The following is a 24,341-nucleotide window of genomic DNA, read 5'->3' as shown; positions in this document are numbered from 1 at the left end:
GGCTCCGCCTTGCCGGCAGCTGACTCCACCCAAACCCAAGTCCCAGGCGGCCACCGGCTCCGCCTAGAGCTGCGAACTACAAGTCCCGGCGTCCCTCGCGCGCGCTCTCCCGCGCCCCCCACTAGCGTCGCCTGTGGACTGACCAAAGTGCCTCTCATTGGCCTCTCTGCCCTGTCAATCTCCTGTGAGTATCAAGGGGCGGGGCGGAGGCGGAGATCCGGATCCGGAGCGGCTGAAAGGCGGAAGTGGAGGCCGGAGCCTGGGACACCGCCGGGGGGAGAGGAGCGAAGCCTGTCCGAGCCCCGGCCCTGAGTAACGCCGCCGCCCCGGAGCCGCCGTGAGTGTGCCTGTCCGGGACCCAGTGCCTCGCCTGCGTTACAGCCTCTCCGGGGCAACCTTTCCTCCCGCCCAACCCCAGTTTAGGGGGATACTGGCCCATCCCAGGCTCCCTGGGCTTGACCCCTCCCCCGACCCGTAGCCCCCTTTTAAGGGGCTTCCTAGGCATCGGGCCAAAGGAGGACCTTTCTTTCCTTCCTTTACGTGCCCTTCGTGAGTCTGAGGAAAGCCCCCATGGTCCTCCTCGGTCTTGTCCAGGCCATTTGTGGGAGAGAGGGACCCTAAGTTTCGATCCTCCTGCTTCCAGGATTGGAGGACTCTGCTAGCTGTGAAGGAACCTGTCCTCCTTCTCTTGTAGAGGTGGAGGGGAGTGCTGTCTGTCGCCGTTTTCCGTCCCCGCGCCCTATGAAAAAACACTTGTCCCCTTCCATCCCTAGAGTTTTGTCTCGATTTAATTTGAGTGGGTCTGAGTGGGACCGTTCCACACGCACAGAAGTGTTTGCGCTCCCTTAGCTCTTTATTTCTCTTCTTTCTTCAGCCAGAGAGCCGGATAGGACCTAAGCAGAGTTTTGAACTCTGGGCCACTTATTAGGAATTAGCTGTCTTCATGTCTTGCCCCCTTCACCCCCTCAGGTCTGTCTTCTAGTTTTGTTGTTCTCTGAGTATATCGCTCTTCCTGCCTCCGACGAATTTAGCTGAGGTTTGCTCGGTGCTAGCTACAGATCACAGATCCGGGCGGATCTACCCATTCATTATCTTCTCTCCTTTCCTCCTCCCCCCTTACTCCAGGCTCAGCCCTCTCCTCCCAGAGCTCATGACTGGTTTCCAAGCTGCCTCAGATGGACTGCTGTCTACTGGTTTATAGGGAGGAGAATAAGACTAAAAATGAGTTTGAAGTTGAAGGGTCCTGGGCCACCTCTTTCCCACTGCCAAACACACGCACACCCCGCACCCTGAGCAACAGGTGCACCCCACTTCTAGTCCCAGGTTCTACCTCCAAACCTGTCTGGGTTTGGAAAAACTATAGGTTACAGAGGAGTAAGTCAAGATCACCGTGGCAGCTCTGGATTCATAATGTGATAATTTTTATATTGATTAATAAACTTTGCATATTAGCTGAAGGAATTCCCATACAACTCAGCAAGTGCTGTTGCCCTGACCTTTCCAAGAGACACCCCGGGCTGACAAACGATCCTTGTCTGTTGCTTGAGACTTAGGTGTGTGAAATGGCTGCTGTCTCCGACCAAGCTGGGAGGTTCTTTGTCATGTGGCCAAAGTACAGGTCAGAGACTGTACCTCAGTGAGAAGCAGCCTGACTCTTTGAGGCCAGGACTAACCCTTGCTATCTACAGTGGAGGAAGGGAGGGAAGGCCATGCAATCCTTGGCATTCTTGTAGTTCTTCGGTGTTCTGGGCCACCGTTCCCACCCTTGGATGTGGCTTACAAGTACTATAATTTTTTGCCTTGAGATTTTCTGACTGCTTCTGGACAGTCACTAATGTCTGACTCCTGCAATGTTTTACGCTAGACCTGGGATGCACTTATTTCACTTCTTATTGGACAACAAAAAAACTTTCCTTTTTAGAGTCAACAGCTGGATCACAAGTTGTGTATCTGTATGGGCTTCTTTGGAGGGTCTGTAGCAAACCTAGTTTCTCTAATCAGAGGGGCAGAGCCAGAGAGACCTGACTGCATATCACCTGTTGGCCTCTGACCAAACTCACCTCCTCAGCAATGCACTGTGGTTTCGGGAGCACTTCAGGTGTCCTGGGATGAGGCCGACCAGTTTTCTGAGGGACCGTTTTTCCTTTGCTTGGATGTGCCTTCCCCGCTCTGACTCTGAAACGGGCTTTGGAAGGAGAAGGTCTGCCTCTCAAATTGATGAGGAAGGCAGCAGTGCTCCGGGTGGTTATGTAGCCACTTCTGGCATCCAGCGATTATAGAATCCAAGCACTGGTTGGCAGAAAGAAGTAGGGATTTGTGTGGGACAGAAAGCCTTCTCTCTGATACTGTTCCTTTCTTCCCCCTTTGCCTCTCAAAATTAGTTGGCCTTTTTTCTGCCTTTATACTGTAACAAAAAAAAAAAAAAACCAGTTGTCGTCGAGTTGACTCCAACTCATGGCAACCCCATGTGTGTAGAGTAGAACTGCGCTCCATAGGATTTTCAATGGCTGTGATCCTTCAGAAGTAGATTGCCAGGCCTTTCTTCCGAGGCACCTCTGGGTCGATTGCAACCACCAACCTTTCAGTTTGTAGCCAAGCACTTAACCATTTGCACCCCCCGGGCACCTTCCTTTATATTATAGTAGGGGAGTAAGAACTCATTTTTTATAAATCATTTTAATGTTACAAAGTTCTTTTCACACATGTTCCCCATGAGAATCCTGTGAGATCGTGAAATTGGTATCCCCATTTTAGAGATGATGCTGGAGGAACTGGAGTCGCTTGCATAAGATCATGTAGTTAGAAAGTGGTAGAGTCAGGGCTTGGGACTTGGGACTTGGGACTCATCTTCCCTAATATTGGACCCCCTTTCAATCTGTCTGTTAAATGAATGAACATGCCTAATAGGGTGAGCAGGCAATGGCATTTACCCAAGCAGGCTGCAGATTCTTAGTCCTTTTGCATCCTACATCATTGGCATCCCTTCTTTGCTTCTGTTTTGTTTTCCCATCCCCGTCCCACCCCCCTTCCTCTTTCTTAACCCCTTTTGCTTCTTCTCTGCCTTTTGGGGTCACAGCACTTACGAGTCCCAGGTCAGTACTCTTCAGGGCCCAGGAGATTGCTGACATCTGCATGCCATCAATTCCCTGGGAGCCTGAAAGTCATGATGAAAGTAAAAGTGAGTGGGGTCCCACTGGGCAGGGTGAAAGGGGTAGGGAACCAGCAGAGCTGACTTCTCATTAGCCCTCTGATTCCCCTTTGGTGCTGCCTGCCACTTGCAGGTGAGGAGAATGTGACTCTCCACCAGGAGCTCTTTCACTTGAATTGACTGATAACAGGGGAATGGAGCAAGGTCATACAGTTAAATTCGGCCCCACCAAGCAAGTACTTCTTAGACAAGATCTTCTTCCTCTATCCCATGCACAGTAAACAGAGTGACAGTGTGGTGGGCAGAATGCAGTAGTGCTTTGGAGTCGGTGAGCCCTGAGTTCATATCCGAACTCCCCCATTTACCAGTTGTATGACCTTGGGCTTATTACTTGACCTCACTGATCCTCTGTTTCTTTACTCAAAAGGACAAATAAATATCTTGCAGCTTTAAAAACAGAGAATAAAGGAGCCAGTCAAGTGCCTGGCGTAGCCGGTTGTTGCCGCCACCTTTGAGTCAATTCCAACTCATGGTGACCCCATGTGTGCAAAGTAGAACTGCTCCACAGGGTTTTCAAGGCTGTAATCTTTCGGAAGCAGATCACCAGGCCTGTCTTCTGAGGTGCCTCTGGGGGATCGGGGCATTTTTGAACTGCCAACATTCTGGCTAGTAGTCGAGCACTTAACTGCACCACCCAGGGACTCCTATTGGCACAGCACAGATCTCTAAAAATAGCAGTTGCCTCTGGTGGGTGGGTAGGGTTTTGAAGGTGCATCATCATTTACTCCTAGGATTCTGACTCAACATATGAACCGTGTGTCTGCTATAATGCCTGGTGTGATGCTTGATGATTTCACCTTGCCTCGTTTGGTAGATATTGAATAGAATTGATGTGGGTAGTTGTATTAGTTTTCTAGAGTTGCTTTAAACAAAAATTACCACAAATTTGGTGGCTTAAAACAACACAAATGTATTCATTGACAGCTGTGGAGGCTAGAAGTCCAAAGTCAAGGAGTTGGCAGGGCCATGTTCTCACTGAAGGCTCTAGGAGAGTATCCTTCCTTGCCTCTTCCTAGCTTCTGGTGGTCTCCCGCAATCCTTGGTTTGTAGATGCGTCACTCTGATCTCTGCCTTGGTTGTTACATGGCAGTCTCCCTCCATATCTCTCTGTGTCTTTTCTCATAAGGACACCAATCATATTGAATTTAGAACCTACCCTGATCCAGTATGACCTCATCTGCACTTGATTGCATCTGCAGAGGCCTGTTTCCAAATAAGGTCACAGTCACAGGTCCCGGGTGGATATGAATTTTGGGGGGACACTGTTTAACCTAGTACAGTAGTATTTCCATTTTACTGAAGAGAAGGCTAAGGGCTGTGATTGTGCTTATCACACTGGGGTATTCAGACCCTGCTGGAGTCATGTGCTGTGGGTACTCAGAGCCACAGACTGAATGAGGTCTGCATCTTCCAGGCACTTCAGTCTTACTCAGTTTTAAGTATTTTCATGTTAAAATAGACCTGGATCGATTATGGAGCCCTGGTGGTACAGTGGTTGAGAGCTTGGCTGCTAACCAAAAGGTCAGCAGTTCAAATACATCAGCCATTCCTTGGAAACCCTCTGAGGCAGTTCTACTCTATGTCGTATAGGGTCTCTATTAGTTTGAATCGACTCAGTGGCAATGGGTACAGGTTTTGGATCTATTATAGATTGAAATGCAAAAGTTTGCATGAATTTAAGCTAAAACCGGAAGCTTAAAGATAATATTATGATTGTAGCAGGCTGCTTGGGGTTCGATTACCAGGTTCCTGGGGTTTTGTGTTTCTTTCTCCCCTGAGTTGAGTCAGGGGTACTTTGGTTGTAGCTCTTTGAGAAGCACTGGTTCAGGAAGGATCTGTAAACTAGGATGTCCCCAAAATCCAGGTAATGGGACTTTCAAGAACCTTGGTGCAGGAGAGTGGGAATATTTTTTAAAAAGCCCTCTGAATTAATAACCTGATGTTGTAAGAGATACGTTTTCAGAGCAACTATCTCTGCTTTTTGTATACAGGAATAATCTTACAAATGAAAGCCAAACTTACTGAGCTTTGCCTACTGTGTGCCAGGCACTGTCCTGAGCCCTTGGCATGTACTGACTCGTTTAATCCTTACAACCACCCCAGGAGATAGGAATTGTGTGTAATCCCCACGCTATAGTGGGGAACTCCATAGGAAGTGGCAGAGCAGGGTTTGGAATTGAAAGACTGGGTTCTTATCACTATGCAATACAGCCTCTCTTTGACTCACCTCTGGGTTAAACGTCTTCTGTTCCCTTGGCCTGGAAAGCGTTTCACCTTGCTGCTTGGGAGCTGCATCTGTCTACATGTCTCAAAGCTCAGATTGAACAGCTCATCCTCTCTGAAGCCTTCCCTTCCCCCAGGTGGGCTGAGGGGCTTTCGCCTCGATTTGCTTTCCCCTAGGACTACACCTATCTAATTGCACCTTCTTGACCTCCTTCTCTGGTGTAGGAGCCCTTTAGGGCCCTGGATCGAGTCCTGATTGATCTCTGTGTGTCTAGTACCTAGCATGGTCTCCAGGAGGTCCCCCACTGAGTCTGTTCAAGGAAAGGGCAGGGATTCTTTTTTTTTTTTTTTTTGAAGCAAAGGCCTCCTCACCTCTTTAACATGCCCCTCCCAAGCTCACATAGCTTGGATGTGGTGAGCCCAGAATTCAAACTTGAATCCATCTGATTCCAAAACTTGGGTCATTTCTTTAGTCTGTTCTCTAGGAAATTGTTCATGGGCAGATTTGAAACAAACAGGTTAATAGAATGAATGCTACAGTACAGGTGATGGAGAAGAGGGTCATAAGCTAAATTTCCAGAGGGTAGGGCCCTGGTGGCACAATGGTTAAGTGCTAACCAAAAGGTTGACAATTAGAACCCACCAGCCGCTCTGCAGGGGAAAAGACCTGGCAATCTGCTCCCATAAAGATTTCTGCCTAGGAAACCCTATGAGGCAGCCCTACACTGTTCTATAGGGTCACTATGAGTCAGAATCGACTGAACAGAGTTCTCCACATCTCCATTTCCAGTGAAGGGTTTACTAGGAAAAGGTGGGCATGGCTTTGGCCACCCGTAGTCTTGTTAACCAACTTCTGAAGCATGTGTGTCTGGTAGGACAGCTGTGGGTGGTGAGACAGCTCTGACCCCAGGCCAGTACTGTACTCAGCAAAGATCAGTGGAAATGAATCGAACTCTGGTTTGTGGGTACAACTTTGCACATCTGCACAAAGCTCCTTCTGGAGTGAGAGGGTGGTCTTAAGAAAATGGTACCAACAACGGTCTAGTCTGGTGAGTGGTGGGAGCAGCCCTCCCTTGTGTATTTGCAGATACACATGTTGCCTTTGAACTCCCCTGCTCCAGTGCCCGTGGTGCTTGGCTGTTAACCTCTACTTACCTCCAGACTGACTTGCACCATTGATATGGCTCTCACCTACCTCCTTCCCTGCATCCCCCAACCCCCTGCGCCCCGCCCGGTCAGCCCAGCCTCGTGCTTCCTGCTCCGTGTAAATAAAGTTAGCTGATATTTTAAATGTGAGTTTGTGATAACTAGAGTCCTTGGATTTAATTTTGTCATGAATTGAGCCACCACTTTTTTTTTAAATAAGCTTTATTTGAGAAGTTTTAAATTTACAGAACAGTTGCAAAGTTAGTATAGAGTTTTCCCATAAGCCCTGCACCCAATTTTCCCTATTTAGTAAATCTTTTTTATTTTTAATTGTGTATTAGGTGAAAGTTTACAGTGCAGGTTAATAACTAAAGTCCATACTTTGTTGAGATGTCCATAGTTTTTACCTAAAGTCCTTTTTCTGTCCCAGGATCCCATCAGGATATGAAATACATTTAGTTGCCATGTTTGCTTAGACTGCTCTTGGCTGTGACATTTCTCGGTACCTTCTTTGTGATGACCTGACAGCTTTGAGGAGTACTGGTCAGGTGTTTTGTAGAGTATCTCCCAACTGGGATTTGTCTGATGTTTTTCTCATGATTAAACCAGGGCTGTGAGTGCTTGGGAGGAACACCACAAAGGTAAAATGCCGTTCTCACATCGCATCAAGGGCACGGACTCTCCACACGACTTAACACTGTCGACGTTGGCCTGGATCACCTGGCTGCGGTCGCAGAGTTGCTGTCCTCCCCGCCCCCTTCCTATACTGTGCTGTTTGGAAGGAGGGCCTTGCATGTGGCCCACACTTGAGTGGGGAGTTAGGCTCCACCTCCTTGAGGGCAGAGGAGCTACAGCGTTTTTCTTCAGTTATTTATAGCAGCATAGCCAGTTGCTGTGGAGTTGACTCTGACTCATGGAGACCCCGTGTGTGTCAGAGTAAACTCTGTGCCGTAGGGTTTTCAGTGGCTGGTGTTTTGTAAGTAAATCGCCAGGCTGTATTCCAAGGTGCCTCTGGGTGGGCTTGAACCTCCAGCGTTTCTGTCAGTTGCTGAGCACATTAACTGTTTGCACCACCCAAACAGACCAAACCAGTTGTCGTTGAGTTGATTCCGACTCACGGCGACCCCACGTGTTGCCGAGTAGAACTGTGCTTCGTAGGGTTTCGGTGGCCGTGACCTTAGGGAAGCAGATTGCTGAGGCGTCTCTGAGTGAGTTCGAACCACCAGCGTTTCGGTTAGTAGCCAAGTGCTTAACCGTTTGTGCCAACAAGGACTCCTGTATCAGCATAGACTCGGATATGTCTGTTACGCTTTGGGTTATAATCCAGTGCTACTGATTAGGGGCTGGTTCAGTTGGCTCCTGTGTCCCTTGATGTACCCTCATTATCGTGGGGTTTTTTCTGAGCACTACAAGACACTCAGGCTCACTTTGTGTATTTCCTGCTCCAGTCCTAGAATTAATCAGCTGTTTCTGCAAGGCTACTGCCTTTTTAGCAAACATTTTCTCTCAAGTATGTTGATGTGGAGTTATGTCGAGTTGTTCAAATTGTTTCTTCTCTTGGTGGTTAGTCAGAGTTACTCAAGATTCAGGGGTTGAATAAGGGAGAGTCAGTCGTACCTGGGAAGGAAACCCTGGTGGTGTAGTGGTTAAGTGCTGTGGCTGCTAACCAAAAGGTCAGCAGTTGGAATCCACCAGGCACTCCTTGGAAGCCCTATGGGAGGCACCTCTGCTCTGTCCTGTAGGGTTGCTATGACTCGGAATCGACTCGATGGCAACAGGTGTGGTTTTTGGTTTTGGTACCTGGGAAATCCACCTTGTGAGAACCAACCCTGGTCCTGGAGTAGATCTGGACAGCAGGTGGTTCTTCTTTTCTTGTGCCCTCTGCCTGATGCTGTGACTGATCCAAAAAAATTGTTAGATTTGGTATTTGCTTTGGAGTTTCCTGTTGCGTTAGGAAGATGAGATCTGTGCACATAATTATTCTTATTTCAGGTACTAAATTCTCCAGCCAAACCTTCCTGGACTCTGAGTCTCCTAAGAAAGTCCATGTGGTCTGGGGCAGCATTCCTTAGCTGCCATTCAGAAAGGGACCTCTGCTTTGGGAGGGTTTGTGCAGGTTTGTAGCTCTAGGTGGGCTCAGAGCAGGCCGTCACTTTGTGTTGTGATCCTGAATCAATGAATAGCTTAAATCCTTCCATGGTACTGTCATCCCTCTGAAGACATGTCACCTGAGCCCTGCTGGAAACATTAACTGGGGTCTTAACAGAAGTTGGTTTACAAACCTCTTGTCTTCTATTCATAGCTTCGTGTGTGTCCCCCTCAGGTGGCTTCATCAGAAGCATCCCAGGCGTAAGGGGAGGGCGTGGGTGCTCTCCTAGTCACCAAGTGGCTGCCTGAGCTGCTTAGAAGGCTGTGGTGATTAATGACGCCGATTTTCAAATCTCTAGCATTTTCAGCCCAGTTTTTAAAAGGAACTCTGGATTCTTTGTCAGCTGCCGTATTCCTGTCCCCTCCCCCTCTCTGCAGCTGAACTGCTTCTTCCCTTTCCTGAAAGAGGCTTTGAGATGGAAGGAAGGGCCTTTGGCCTTTAAGATGTTTTGTGTTGTGGGGTTTTTTTTTTTTTTTTTAAAGGTGTAATGGTTATTTTTTAGTGGTTATGATTACAGTCTAGGAAACCCTTTGGGGCAATTCTGTTCTGTCCTGTAGGGTCAGTGTGAGGGAGAATTGACTTGATAGCGTCCAACAACAATGGTTTGCCTGGTTGGGAGCTTTAACTCAGTGCTGGTTTATTGTATGGTGATGGACTCTCCTCCATCCGGCGGCTCTGGGAGCCAGCCGCCAGAGAATACAAGGTTGTGCTTGTTGACAGGGCATAGCACATGGGGTGTGAGCTGGGCCTTCTAGGGACTCTGGTAAAAGTCATCCTATTCAGCATTCTCTCCAAATCAGGGGCACAGAAGAATGGGGTCCAGAGAAACTGGAGTGAAAGGAATGCGTGAATGGTGTCTGAAGGTGCAGGTTGAGGAATCTCTTTCCTTCCTAGGGACATGCGGTTTTCTCACCCCTGCCCTGTGAACAGTTACTGAATGCTTTCCACGAGCCGGGCCCTTTGCTAGAAGTCTTACGTGTGTCATATTCCCAATAGCCCTATGGGGTGGGGGTACTAGTCTCTCCATTTTACATGTGAGGGCATGGGTTCAGTAACACAGGTCACCCTAGTAAGTGGTGGCTCCAGGACTTGTCTGACTCCAGCACTCAAGCTCTTAGCTCCTGTGCAGGGCCCTGAGAGGTCCTATCTGGGATAGTGAGGCTTCTCCTTGGCTGCGCTATGGCTCTGTTAGGGGATCAGGGCAGTCTGGCAGATGGGTGTGTATTTAACCCCTCAGTTGCCCCCATACACTTACCAAACCTATCCAGACTACCTGTGTCACGTGTTCAGTTGAACATTTATTTATTGAATGCATACAGTGTGCCAGGCTTGATGTTATGTGCTGATAACACACAGGAAACCCATAGTCCGTCCAGCCTTTGAGGACATTGTAGTGTGATCCTTTTCCTCTACAACAATGCACTCAGTTTCTCTTGCCTTTTCACCCCCAAGCCCCGAGTTCTCCACCTACAACCAAAAAAAAAAAAAAAAAAAAACAGTCTTATGAAAATTTGAGACCAGGGAAGTAGTAGTGTGAGTCGTTCATTGAAACTTACTTAGACGCATTTATTGCCTGATTGTTTCACCTGGCACCATTCTACATTTTATTCAGCAAAAATTAAGAAAAAGAAAAAGCCTGCCTAAAATATTGTTCTCTGGCTCCAGGCTTCTTAGAGCAGCCACTGCCTCTCAGCTCTTAGGATGGGAGCTCTGGCCTCCTGTAGTTGTTCTTGTTAGATTGGCAGCCCCTTGCCACAGTGTGTGTGTGGCATCTGAGCAAGAGGAATTTGGTTTGCTGGTGTCTGATCTCTGATTCCCTTTTCCCTGCTCTCCTCTCAAATGGGACCTCTGCTCTTTGTTTAGGAGCTGAGGGCAAAATAAAAAGGGCAGTGAATTAAACTGGCTTTCTTTTTTTGTAGACAGGAAGGGTTTCTGAGAGGTGTCCATTGTTGGGTTCAGTAACTGGGTGAACAGGTGCTCCTGCTGACCTTGACTTCCAACAGAGGCTCTTGGTGTCTTTTGGGGCCCAGTGCTGCCCCAGTGCAGCAGCCGAGTGGCAGCTGTCCAGGCTGGTCCTCCTGGCTCTTGCAGAAACTCTCCTGAGGCAGAGGGGAGATGGGCCCTGCACTGGTGACATTCCAGCTCAAAATGTCCGAAATAAATAGTAACTTTGTGAACAAAACAAATAGAGGGTGGTTGTGAGGATTGTGGATAAGCTTCATCCTACCTCCATCCTGACTGGCTTCCACAGGGCGCATGTTCCATCCTGGGACGGTGGCAGGTGTAGGTTGAGGGCCAGGGAAGAATCTCTGCCTTGGCTGGCTCTCTCCATAGCATCCCACCTGGCATGGCAGGCAAAGAGCTGAGTGTTGGGGCGTAAGCCACCTTACAGCCTCCATCCCATCCCCACCATGCCCTGTGGCTGGATGTGTGTGTGAATTTGTGTTGGGAAAAGTGCCAGATTTCGAATTGAACTTTTGCTTGCAGCTTCTTATAAAACTGCCTCGGATGGGCACACCTTGCTGACTGAGGTGTGCTGAGGTAGAGGCCAGGCCCTCTTAGGGAGAAGCGTCTGTCAGGAATGTCAGCGTTAGGTTCTAGCCCCCTGGGACCAACTTTGGCACCCTACCCTGTCTCCTCAACCTCCAGCTCCTGTTTGCCTTCCTAGGCTGGGGGCTTAAGGACCCCCTGAGAAGCCCTGGGCTCCTTCTTTGTGGATCTCACAGTCCTTTGTGGACACTGGGGCACGTCACACTGACCAGGCTGTGTCAGCAGATTCATGGAGATGCCCCCACCCTCTGCCGTCTGGGTGCAGGAAGAGAGGGAGCAGAGACTGGAGGTTTCCATCCTCGTCCTGCAAGTTAGCGCTGACTCGGCTTCTCTCTGGGCCTCTCAGGGAACCCATCTGTTGTCAGGAGCTAAGAAAGCAGCTCTGAGATCAGAGAAGGATTTCTTGGTGTTCTTACTGGGGCAGAGCCCTGGGAAGCTGGGGGTCTGTCCCTCCGGGGTGGCTGCTCCCTAACTCAGTGTTGGCATCTGCTCTGAGTAACGCAGCAGGCTTTCCCGCACTAGGGAAGGGGGCGCAGAAGTTGCTGTGCTTGGTGCTGGGTGAGTCCTGGCAGTGCTCTGGTGCAGCCTGGGCACAGTGTGGGGAGGTACCACTCGGTAATGTGTGTCCAGGGTTCAGCCTCCTGGCGCATCTGCACACTGGCATCCTTTGCAGGCTTGGTGGAGTTTGTGCCTTAGCTGGGGCTCTTTTGGACTTCCTCGAGGCCTCACTGTAGTGTTGAAGTCTAGGCATTCCGCCCCAGAGAGCCTTATCCTTAAAAGGGGATGAAGTGAAAGTGACCCCAGCTAAGGGTGGGGGGCGGGGATCAGCGCACCACATTCTCCCTTGGAATGATTTACTTCCCTTCCCTCTGGAAAGGGAGCCCTCATCCTGTGGCTGGGGAAAGGCAGGACCGCCCCTTTACCATCCCCTAAGCCCACTACTTACTAGTGGGATAGGAAGCCCCGGCCCTGGCCTAGCATACCTCATCAGAAGCCCCCAAATCCCACCTGGACCGTGCAGCTTCTGGCTTCCAGGGTGGCTTTCTCTGTTACTCTCTCCAGGTGAGACACAGGCCCAGTGTGGAGCGATTCTGTAGTCCTGTTCACACGGGAGTACTTCCTGCTCTGATTCCACCCACCCCTACCACTAAGCCCCTTTTTCAAAACTCAGCAAGTGTCCTCTGACCTGTTGGGGAGTGCAGGGCACCACAGCACTGTAGCCTCTTTCTCCCCATTGAGATGACCTAAGTATTGGCTTCCCTTTTTATTATCATGAAAGCTTTAAATGACTTTAAAGTTTTCTAGCCCACAGTTAAGTTCAAAGGATAAATGTGTCCTTAGTATATAAGTAGCAGTCATATTTGTTTGCTGGATCCGGTATCTTGCCCTTTGTTTGTGTCTCGCCTTTGGGTATCTTTGTTGTCTTTTGGTCTTCTAATTCAGGCATCATTCTGAATTTTTTCACACTGAAGAGGGGGCAGAAAATATCTTATATGGAGGGAGGCTAGATTGTTCATATCATTTCTAAGCTATAAATTTTTATTGTTATATACAAAATTCTATACTAGCAACATTTACCTTTTTATTTACTTATATGTAGTAAAGCTTACGAATCTGAAGTGTACAGCTTGATGAATGTTTTCATCTGTATGGACTCCGTGTTTCTTCCTCCCAAATCGAGATAGAGAACTTTTCCATCCAGCACCATGTTTTTTAGTTGGACAGAAACTTCTTTTTCTATAGTTAAGAGCCTTATTTTACTAAAGCATGCATAGAAAGTAGCAACCCCTGGTATTCTCAGTAGAATGTAATAACATTGTTCACGTTCTTGGGGGTCGTCGTTTCTCTATTTCCGATGGGGAGAGCCATGTTGAGTTGTAAGTCCTGGGCTCGGGCTTTGCAGCTAGCTGGCTGGGTGACCCTGGCAGGTTACCTCACCTCACCTCACCTTCATTTCCTTCTCTGTCATTGGAAAGGGTAGGCTTAGGACTTTAAGGTTCCCTTTGAGCTCTGACAACCCACAAATCAAAACTCTAAATAGACTATTATTATCAACTTGCCACTGGTTGGAACCTCACCTTCAGCCTGGTACTGTGTTGTACACTCTATGCCTTGTTTCATTTAATCTTTAAACCACCCTGTGAGATTAGCATGGCTAAGGAACAGAAGCTGAGAACAGTCACTTGTGTGACTTGGCCAAGGTCACACCACTAATAAATGATGGAGCCAGGCCTTAATCAGACCCAGCTTAGCCTCCCAAGACCTAACCCTGCTGGTAGTGCTTGGGAAGGGTGTGTGGGTACCTCTTACTGGCTCATGGCTTGTGTTGTGTCTGGTTCTTCTTTCCTCTGGGTCTGCAACCAGCTAGAGGCCTGGGTAGTCCTGCTGTGAGTCTGCCCACTGTTGCCTTGTGCCGGTAATGTTTGTCTTCCCCCGTGAGGAAGAGCTGTGTCTTAGGTCTGCAGTACATCATCTTCCCAGCTGACCTGAATCTCTGAAGCATCCACAGAGCCTTGGCTCCATTTGGCTTTCTCAGTGTCTTTCAACCTTACCTTTGATCCTAATTACCCCTCCTCTCGTGTCCCATGTTTGGTTCTCTTTAAGCTAAGAAGTTGCTTATGCTCTCTTCCTCATCTTCTCTTACCCAACTCTGTGGTGTTAAATATATAGGAAAGCTTTTTTCTGGAGTAAAGTAGCTGAAGAGTCAGTTTCTGGTCCGAACCACCTCCACGGGCGCTGGGCGGGGTTACTCAGTTCCCTGGCCGGCCACAGTGGATACCCTTGAGTGAGCCGGTCTCCACCCACCAGCCTGGTGACCAGAGTCTGATTGGTTTCCCTAATCAGCTTACTCTCCAGGCTGTGCTAGGACTCTCAGCTAGAGGAAGTCTCTGAAGCAAACAGGAAACATGCGAGACACCCATCAGCTGGAATTACTCACTGATTACCAGGAACAACAGAAAGTATGAAATGGGTGACTTCATGGATTAGAGAAGAGAAAGGTGAAAATGGATAATGGAGGCTAGAGGAAGGGGTTTCACTCCAGCACAGCCTGTTCCAGCAGCATATGCTGTCTTGGAGAAGGCTTCAGGGCCGCCCATCTGCCTGTCCCTCACATCCACATGTTTTACCAGAGGACGCCCAGGCACATGAGTGGTTGTCCATGGCACTGGACTGGGGATCTCTGAGAGGGCTCATTGAGGATGGCTGACATATGCTTTTATGGACACTGGAGATGTCACTTTTGCTCCAGGGATCTGAGGCACCTGAATCCGCTGTGTTTTTTGGTCCCCTTCTCGGCTGTCTGCCTCTTGTATTCCTTCCTCCTTCCTGTATCAGCTATTGCTCTCATGCTTAAATCCACCTGCTTAGAATCACTTGGAGAACTTATTTTAAAAATACTGATTTCTGAACTCCACATCTAGAGATTCTAATTCAGTTGGTCAGAGTTTGTTTTTTTTCCCCTAAACATTCTGGGTGATTCTGATGGAAAAAAATTTGAGACCCACTGACATGTAGTGTCCAGAGCAGAGGAAACCCCAGAGCAAGGAATAGCAGTCTTCTGCTTTTTCTTCCTCTCCTGCCCTTGGCCCAGAAGTGGGCTGGGTGTGTACCCATTATGCCTGTCCATGAGGCCAGAATTTTAGGAGCTTGGACCCCCTCCTGCCCTTCCTGTGCCCTGTGGGAAAAGACACCCAGTATAGATGCCCCAAGTCCTGGCATTCTCTCTCCATTTCTCTGGAAGATGTGAGGTCGGGGCTGGTGTTCATTCCCAATGGCCTCTAAACCACCAGGGTTCTGATTTGGGGGGCGGGGGGACCATGGCATGGCAATCCTTCTGCTGGGATCTAAAGCTCCCTGACTACCGTTAATGCTCCTGAAAATATCCGTGAAGAAATTCATTCTACTGGCTTGCTTTTCCTGGTGTTAGAGAAACCAGTTTAAAAAAAAAATCCTTGACCCATTCTGTATCTTACAAGAAAATTGACTATCACTCCGGCTCTTAAAGGGAACTTGATTTTTGTCTGAAAGAAACTATACTACGGTGTGATTCTACATTGTTGTTGTTGTCGGGTGCTGTTAAGTTGATCCTAACTCATAGTGATCCCATGTGACAGAGTAGAACTGCCCTGTAGGGTTTCCATGGCTGTAATCTTCACGGAAGCAGATCATCAGGTCTTTCTCCTGTGGAGCTGCTGGGTGGGTTCAAACCACCAACCTTTCAGTTAGCAGCCAAGTGCTTAACCGTAGCCTGACTGTAGCTGTGGATAATTGTTACTGGTTCAGGTGGAAAAATTCCCACAGTGAGATTCCCATCTCCAGGGGGCAGGACAGTTGAATGCATGAACTCACCTTGACCGCCCTGCTAGGGGTACGGCCTGTTACCTGGTCTTGTGAGGGGAGGGTGTAAAGCTTCCTGGAGAACTGGGTCTGGCCTTTACTTGTCTTAAACACTCCCATATCTCCATGCACCCTTCATGGCAAAATTAGCTGTCTCTGTGCTCTACCACCTGGGAACGTTTGACACCTCTGCTCATGTGATCACTAAATGGTGCCAGGCAAGCCACGAGGCAGCAGACCATAAAACGTGCTGTGTGTGTGCGTACTCAGGTGTCTCTGGAAGGTAGGATCAGAATCCAGGCAGCAAATGTCACCAGCCGGTTGGGACTGGTGTAGCCTGTCTCATTTCATTGCGGAGACTGGAGTCCATTCACCAACAGTCTTAGAGAAGGTATTACAAATAATAACGTCAATAACAGTAGCTACTGTTTATTCAACGCTATGTGTGCTAGACACTTGGCAGACACTGTCATTAATCCTGTAATGCCCATATTGATGGTGGAACACAGAATCAGAGCTCTGGTGGCTTCTCCAGGATGACCCAAGCAGTGGCAGGATAGAGTCATAACCTCTGCTGCCTGAAGCCAGTGCCTGTGCTTGTACTCGCTGTGCCAGCTGCTCCAGCCTAGCTAGGCTTCAGTTGTACCTACGGCACTTTAAAAAATACAGATGCTGGACCCCACTGCGAACCTTCATTGGATCTCCAGGGGGCTGACTGCCCAGATGATTTTGATAGGCAGACAGGGTTGAGAATCATTAAGTTGTCTCTCCTCTAGCTTGTTAAAAAATGAGATTCTCTATAGGCAGATTTGGAAACCCATTGGTTTGATAGAGACAAGACTTAGATATGTTACCTGTATTTTTCTAGACTTGTAGGTGCTGCTTACTCCCCACCTCAGTTGCCCTCACCCCCACTCATTCACACCTCCTCCTCCTCTAGTGCCCAGACCCCCTCCCCTGTCTGCTGCTCATCTAAGGTTGTATCATGTGGATTTGGGGTAATAACTGGCCTGCCTCGCCCTGGCGGCTGTCCCACTGTTGGAGTACTTAGGGACTGCAAAATCTCTGTGATTGTCAGCCGGCAGGCTTTGCTGGGCCACCAGAGCAGCTGCCACAAAAAGAGAGCCTCCTCTACCCAGTAACCTGAAACCCAGCACAGAGGGTAGGCGTGGCTGACATTGTTCTTCCACAGCAAGGAGAGCGGATGGTGAGGCAGAACGGGGGAGTAAGCATGCAGGCAGGCCCTGATTGCAGCTAGGCTCTGTCACTTACATGCTGAGAGGCCTTGAGCAGGGCATTTCATACCTGAGGCTCAGGGTTATTTATCTGAAAAACCAGGGGTGGTTTTAAAGCTTAAAGGAGATAATGGTTATATAATTTCTCTGTAAATGCTAGCTGTCTTTAAAAATTACTTCATTCAGGACACGCTCTTTGAATTCTCAGTCTGTACATAGGCATTGGGAAGAAGACCTCTCAAAGAAGCAGAAAGCACAGACCTTGCCTCATGGGCCATATCATCTTGCAGACATTATTGACGGTGGTGAAATGAGAAAGCAGCTTAAACTGTAAAATATTTCAGAAATGGTATTTCTTGTTACAGGTTGATTGAGATGCTCCCACGCTTCCTTCCTTGTGCATTTGGAGAAGAGGTGACCCCCATTTCAAGTCTCTTTCCCTTTGGTCCTGTGCAGAAAGGAAACGGTTGTTTCTTGTTAGTGAATCATTCTTCCTCAGGCTGAGTTTTTAAACAAGTTGCTGGGAGAACTTGGATGGGAAAAATGATTCGAGGTTGAACAAAGCCAGCCCTTTGGCGTCAGCCTCTTGCATGAGCACAGACACTTGCTTCCCACAGACATCCTCTGTTCATTGACACCCCTGTCCCTTGACTATAAGGGACTGCGTCCCCTCCTCAGAGGGCAGGTGAAGGTTCTCTCTGGAATCTTGTTCAAAAGACCCTTCCTGTTCAGAGCCCATTTTGCACAGGGTTGTTGTTGTTAGTTGCTGTTGAGTCGGTTCCAACTCATGGCGACCCGTATGTGCAGAGTGGAACTGCTCCATAGGGTTTTCAAGGCTGTGACCTTCCAGAAGCAGACCATTGGGCCTGTCTTCCAAGGCGCCTCTGGATGGATTCAAACTGCCAACCTTTTGGCTAGTAGTTGAGTGCTTAACCGTTTGTGCCACCTGGGGACTCCTATGCCTAAAAAAAAATTTTTTTTTTTTTTTTTGCTCTAATAGAAACCTTTTCTTTCCAACCCAGCTTCAAAACTGTACAGAATATTCAGGACATAACGCCCGAATTCAGGACTCATTTGTAAAACATTCTGTATATATGCTGACATCTTTTTGTTTTTTTCATAATTAATTTTGTTGTTGAGAGTGTACACAGCAAAACATATACCAATTCACGTACAAGTTTCTACATGTACAGTACAGTGACGTTGATTACATTCTTCAAGTTGTGCAGCCGTTCTCACCCTGCCTTTCTGAGTTGTCCCCCCCCCATTTACATAAACTCACTGTCCCCTAAGGTGTCTGTCTAATCTTTTGAGTTGCTGTTGTCAGTTTGATCTATACAGATAGATCTTAAAAGAGCATAATGCTCAAGGCAGACATTCTTTACTAGTGAAGCTAAACTATTATTTGGCCTTAAGAAGACTTCAGGGGATATTTTTAGTTTAAGGTTTAGAGATTATCTCAGGGCAATAGTTTCAGGGGTTCAGCCAGCCTCCGTGAATTCAGAAAGTCTGGGTTCCGTGAGAATTTGACATTCTGTTCTGTATTAACCCCCTTTTGGTATAAGTTTCTTAGAGGCCTCTGGAGATAGGTTTCTTATCGTTCATTGCAGTTCTAAAACGTAAAGACAGTTTGAGACTTCCAGAGCACTCGCTAACCTAGTGACGAAGATGTCAGTGTTGAATACCAGCTGTTGGTGGTGCAGGTCTTGGTGTCCTGCACTCATGTCTACCCTCCCACACCTCTCTCTTGTTCTCTCTGTGTGCCACCTCCCTACCGCCCCCCCCCCCCGCCTCTGCCAATAGAGAATGGAACTGAGGTCTCTATTTCAAAGGGAAAGTTGGCAGCCATGCTGGGTCCCAGGAGAGCTTTGGCTTTGATGCATGTTTGTTTTGTGTGTGTGTGTTGTTTTGTAATGTGTGTGAGACTTCTGGCCCATCAAAAATGAGAACTGGGGAAAGCAGCTCAGGGTGAATGAGTGAAGTGTTGCTTTTATTCCAGTGCTACAGAGGCGCACAATCCAGCCTCAAAATGAGAAAATCCGTCAGTCCTAAGGGTGGCAGGAGAAAATGGCCATATTGGTTTGGCTCTTTTGCACGGCCAGGCCCTCATCCCTGAGTGTCCACAAAGCTGGCCAAGCACCTTATCTAAGGAGCTTCCTACTAAGACTCCCTGTGCCCTTGTCTGCCTCACCACCCACTCTGGCTCTGCACAGAGGCAGGCTCTGAGCCCAGCTAACAGACTGCAAGTTCACTGTTGGTTGACCTACATCCTAGTGTCTCCCTGGATGTTTTTTGTACCCCAAGGAGCCTGTTGACTTAACTGTCACCAGGCTGACATCCACCCCTCCTCTCCTGTGTGCGTGGATGCTAATGTACGTGTTTGGGATGAGGAAGTGTGTTTGTTCAGACCATGAACCTGAAGTTGAGAGACCACCTTTCCCTTGAATGCTCAGATGGTTACAGAGCACACAGATGCATTGGACAGCCTAGTTAGGGGTCTCCTCCTACCTCCTGGGGTGGGAGGACAGGAAACTGGGGCGAGGGGAGGCAGTCAGCCAGGGCATAAGGGAGGAGGGAAGGAGACACCTGTGCTTTAAGAAGGGCTTACAGTGCAGCGGTTCTGAACTAACCCAGTACTTCTCATTTCTCCCTTGCAGTTGGAGACCCCCTCACCACTAAGTGCCTCTTTGCATAGCTCCGGCTCCCCGCCCCCACGCTCACTGGTACCACAACAGCGGGACGGGCCATGGCGGGTCGGGGAGGTGCAGCACGACCCAATGGACCAGCCTCTGGGAACAAGATCTGCCAATTTAAGCTGGTCCTGCTGGGGGAATCTGCGGTGGGCAAATCCAGCCTTGTCCTCCGCTTTGTCAAGGGCCAATTCCACGAGTACCAGGAGAGCACAATTGGAGGTGAGTGGGCATGACGGAGTGGGAGTAGCTTCAGAGAAGCCAAAGATATGCCCTGGCATTGAGGGGAGGGGCAGCCACCCGCCCAGGGTGGCAGCACCTCCACTTCATCTGGGTGCTGGAATCAAAGCCAACAATTTCATGCAAGAGAATATCAAAAAGCATTGCTAATAAGAATGAGCTGTGAGTTGAAAACTGGCTTCAGTCCTGGCTCTGGCTCTTTATTATTTGTGTGGCCTTGGCCAAGACCCTTCCCCTAATCTGGCCTCTGGGAAGGGAGAGGCTGAGTCTGAACCACTGCGGGGCCTTCCCACTCTAACCGGTAGAGTCCATCTGCCCCAGCCTCTCCCTGCTTTCCAGAATGGGGAAATGGCCTGGGGAGTCGTGGCTGGGAGAGGAGGCTGGTGTTTTTGAAGCTGACCTTTATCCTTTCTTTTGCATGTCATTGGTTTCCCAGTGGTCAGCATTTTGGATGTGAGGGTCTGGACTCAGCCTCTTGCTCTAGTGGCCAGTACAAACCCAATGGGCCAGGGCTGTTCTTGGGCTTGAGTCATCCTTTCTCTACTCTCTTGGTTGGTGGGAGGGTTCCAGGCAGCTGAACAAAACGGGCCGTGTCAGCAGTCTTCCTGCTGCCTCCTCAGCACTAGGGTCAGGAGCTGGAGAGGGGAAGTGAAGGGAAGCCCTGGGTCCCTCGGTGAGGGGGAGGGTAGATGAAGAAAGCAGGCTTTCTACAGAGAGCCGTCTTGGATCCTCTGCGGGGTCCAGGGGCAAAGGAGTCTCCCACATGTCTGCTCCAGCCCTGGGATTCCCCACTGAAGCATTTGCACAGCCGCCCCATGTTCCCCTACCTCCTTGGGCCAAAGATAGGGTCACTGTGTTTCCTGAGGGTTAGGCCACAGATTGGCCATGCAGAAATGGGTCTGGGTCAGAGCTGGGGATGGTGGCTAGCCAGGGCGCCTGGAGGTGGCAGGTGGGTAGAAAGCTGGTTACTCAGCCTCCACCTGGCAGTAGAACAGTCTGTACTTCTGGGCTTCCCCAGCACAGCTGAGCATATGAGTGTCCTCTGGAAACTGAAGGGCAGTGACACCCCTGTGCTGGAGCATACTGAGGGACTGGAGAGGTTTCCAGCCAGCTGTGCTCTCTCAGGGGAGCAGGGAAGGAAGAAGGGGGAGTGGACAGACTCACCCTTTTGTGCTTGGAGTCAGGTTCCCTGGGCTTTTCCACTCCTGCCCCTCACTGCAGTCCACCTCAGAGAGTGGTCCTGAAATGGTTCAGATGCAAGTTGTCATCCCATCTCTTCCTTCCTTGCCCAGGCTGAGTCTGGAAAGCCTGTGCACTCTCCACCCCCGAGACACACACAGAAATACAGACTCCCCCTGCCTTGCCTGAGCCTGTTTTAGCAGCTAGGCAGGGGCTTCTCTGTGTCCGTCTTGGCAGCAGGCGTCTAAATGCCAGTGCCTGGGTACACCACGGAAGTGGGTAGTGGTGGCTTCTGGAACCCATTCTTACCCACCGGCATCACCTTCTCTTTTACAGCGGCCTTCCTCACACAGACTGTCTGCTTGGACGACACAACAGTCAAGTTTGAGATCTGGGACACAGCTGGACAGGAGCGGTATCACAGTCTGGCCCCCATGTATTATCGGGGGGCCCAGGCCGCCATCGTGGTCTATGACATCACCAACACGGTAAAGATTTTTTCCTTCTTTCCCTGTTGTTCATCTTCTGGAAGCCCCAGGAATTAGGTTATAGAGGCCCCCATATTTCTGGCCCCTCGACCTTCTGTTCCTGGGGTGGTGTGTGGACAGGCTTCCTCTCTTGTTTGGGGTATCTCGCCAGTTGACATCATAGACTCGTTGGCTATGACAGCTCAAGCTTCTCTAGTGATTGACCCTGGGCAGAATACCTTCTCCATCCCCTTGATGTTCTGGCTCTGTCTCCCCAGGATACATTTGCACGGGCCAAGAACTGGGTAAAGGAGTTACAGAGGCAGGCCAGCCCCAACATCGTCATCGCACTTGCGGGCAACAAGGCGGACCTGGCCAGCAAGAGAGCCGTGGAATTCCAGGTGGGGAGATGGACAGGACCTGGGGGAAGGAGTATACCAGCTCCACTTGGCTTCCTCCAGGCTGCTCAGGGGCTTTGGGAAGGGCTGTGCAGGGAGGCAGCAGGAGAGCTTTAATCTTCTGCCCCCCTTGTAGCTTAAGCATGGGCCTAAAAGGAAATTCATCTGCCTCTCCTTGTTCTGTTTCTTTGAGGGAGGGGGGTACATATGTATAGTGTAAGCTTCTGTTAATTTTTTCTCATAAATTGAATTTTAATTAAATTTATTGACAAAGTAAGGCTTTTTTAAACTCTAACACAAGAGGGTATATAGAATGAAATCTAAGTCCCTTCTAACCTTAGAAATCCAGATTCCCTTCTCCCTGGTTCCCCAGTTTCTTATCTTTCCAGAAATAGGCACGTGCATATGAATCCCTTTCTTTCACAGCTGGGAGCATGTTGCTCTGTATTATAATAACTTACTTTTACCAGCCCCTTATTGATGGACTCCTAGGTTGCTTGTAATAACAGCAGACTAGAGACAGTGCTGTGGTCACCATCCACATACCTGTGCTTTTGTCCAAATGTGTGAGTGTGTTTGTAGAATAACTTTCGAGAAATATTCCTGCCTAGTAATTTCAAGATCAGGAAGGCAGAATGGACCTAGAAAAACCTCGAAGACATCTGGTGATGTGTGTGAGCTGAGAAGTGCTAAACTAACAGGAGATCGGGATGTGGGACAGATGTCTCAGGAGACCCAGAGCAGGAAAGCCTTAAGCCTGATAGCCCTGCATTGGTCCAGCTTGTCTGTATTGTATCTAAGGCACTGTGATCAGGGATAATTTTTATCCTGGGCTCCATCCACTGCCAACTGTCGACATTTCCCTCCCACCCCCTCTCACCTCCATCTGAATCAGGAAGCACAAGCCTATGCAGATGACAACAGTTTGCTGTTCATGGAAACATCAGCAAAGACTGCAATGAATGTGAATGAAATTTTCATGGCAATAGGTAAGTTGCCTTTCATCAAGGGCACGTCACTTGGTTGCTGTTCTGTAGTAGGTCACCGGGGGTCCCTTCACTATTCTGATAAAATAGTCTTCTTCAGCTAATTCCCCGATGTAGATCGTTCGCCCCAGAATTTTCTAAAGCCTGGGCCAGCGTTTCAGCATTTTACTCCTTCACACTTTAGCTTGCTGCCCATTTCAAAGACTGTCATCACCATCCCCCTACCCACTTCTTAAGATTTTTTTTAGTGCCTAGGCTCTGGAGTCATCCCGCTGGGTTCAAATCCTACCTCTGTGGCCTTGGGCAAGTTATTTAACCCCTCTTTGCCTCAGTTCCCTGAAACACTCAGAACATGCCTGGCACGTAAAAGCCTTCGGTATGTGGTTTATCACTGATCGAATGGTGAAGGCCAGATTCTACTCGAGTAGGATTAGGAGAGAGTATTGGGTATCCCCCTCAAATGCATTTTTTTCTCCTCCTGTCTCAAACAGCTAAGAAGCTTCCCAAGAATGAGCCCCAGAATGCTGCTGGTGCTCCAGGCCGGAACCGAGGCGTGGACCTTCAGGAGAACAACCCAGCCAGCCGGAGCCAGTGCTGCAGCAACTGAGCCCCCCTTGCCTGCCCACTGCCCCCACCTCCTCCGCCTGTACGACCCGACTGGAATCCACTCTAACCAATCGCACTTAACGACTGGGCCACCGCTGGGGGGGCAGGGGGAGGGCTCCACCATGATTTCTCCATATGATTTTGGTCATAGGCCGGAGTGAGCTATTCCACCTGCACCTTTCTGTACAAATACTAATTCAATTTTAAGTCTTAAGTCACTTTTTTAATATATATGATCTTCTGCTCTTCCCACTTCCTTCCCTTCCTACAGCTCCCCCACTTTTCCTTTGCTGGTAGTAGCCACATGCTCCTGTGCCCCCCACCCTTGTATATGGGGGCAGGGGGCTGGAGCAGTTACCCTTCCTTTCCTTCTTGCTGAATAGCAGACTCAGCAAGAGCATCCACACCCTTTCCTTGTTTGGAGCGGGCTTCGTCTGAGGTGGCCGGCAAGGCCCTGGAGGCTAGGGAATGAGAGCAAGCTCTTCCTGCAGCAGGCTGTCATCAGGCTGCACCCCCCGCCCCCCCAGCTGGGAGAGAACCCACAACATTACTACAGTTACTTATCACACGTTATTGTGACAGCCACGAACCCATTGCCCACCCCCACCCCCTTGGTCACCCTGACCTCTGGCTCTGAGCCCTGTTCTGACCAAATCACGATGAGTATTTGGGGGTGGGTGGGTAAGGGGGGGAGTGGGGGGGATGGAACCAACTTTTTCTGTATTTTGTATTGTATGTTTTCTTCAACATGTAACCAATCAGTATCTTGTCAATATAGTCAGCCGATCGATCGACCTCGCTCTTGTCTTGTCTTTCTCTGGCAGAGTTTATCAGACCATGCCCTCTCCAGTTTTCTTGATGTTAATTTAAAACGAACCACTAATCTTGTGAAAAGCCTTTTTTTCCCTAATGTGAGGGGATGCTGG

At 49.1% G+C, this 24,341-nt stretch overlaps 1 protein-coding gene across 2 annotated transcripts; it reads left to right on the top strand.

Moving 5' to 3' along the window:
* Positions 1 to 223: 223 nt before the first annotated feature.
* RAB5C (RAB5C, member RAS oncogene family) lies at positions 224 to 24,127 on the top strand. Of its 2 annotated transcripts, XM_049860537.1 has the most exons (6): positions 224 to 337; positions 19,507 to 19,761; positions 21,295 to 21,446; positions 21,704 to 21,826; positions 22,719 to 22,812; positions 23,301 to 24,124. In XM_049860537.1, exons 2-6 carry the CDS (start codon positions 19,596 to 19,598, stop codon positions 23,414 to 23,416), a joined length of 651 nt encoding a protein of 216 aa, XP_049716494.1. In that variant the 5' UTR covers positions 224 to 337; positions 19,507 to 19,595; the 3' UTR covers positions 23,417 to 24,124. The 2 variants fall into 2 exon arrangements, with proteins under 2 accessions (XP_049716494.1, XP_049716495.1); XM_049860538.1 differs by lacking the exon at positions 224 to 337 and having other exon boundaries at positions 19,573 to 19,761; positions 23,301 to 24,127.
* The last annotated feature ends 214 nt before the right edge of the window (positions 24,128 to 24,341 follow it).

The sequence above is a fragment of the Elephas maximus genome, chromosome 19 (assembly GCF_024166365.1).
Source record: "Elephas maximus indicus isolate mEleMax1 chromosome 19, mEleMax1 primary haplotype, whole genome shotgun sequence".
Taxonomy (NCBI): Eukaryota; Metazoa; Chordata; class Mammalia; order Proboscidea; family Elephantidae; genus Elephas; species Elephas maximus.
The sequence above is the reverse complement of the archived record's forward strand: the minus strand, read 5'-3'. Positions and strand labels throughout refer to the sequence as shown.

Excerpts from the sequence above, each read along its gene's own strand:
- RAB5C (XM_049860538.1), top strand. The coding sequence starts at position 19,596 with ATGGCGGGTCGGGGAGGTGCAGCACGACCCAATGGACCAGCCTCTGGG. Across the intron at positions 19,762-21,294 it reads CCAGGAGAGCACAATTGGAG|CGGCCTTCCTCACACAGACT; the intron begins GTGAGTGGGCAT and ends TCTCTTTTACAG. Across the intron at positions 21,827-22,718 it reads AGAGAGCCGTGGAATTCCAG|GAAGCACAAGCCTATGCAGA; the intron begins GTGGGGAGATGG and ends CATCTGAATCAG.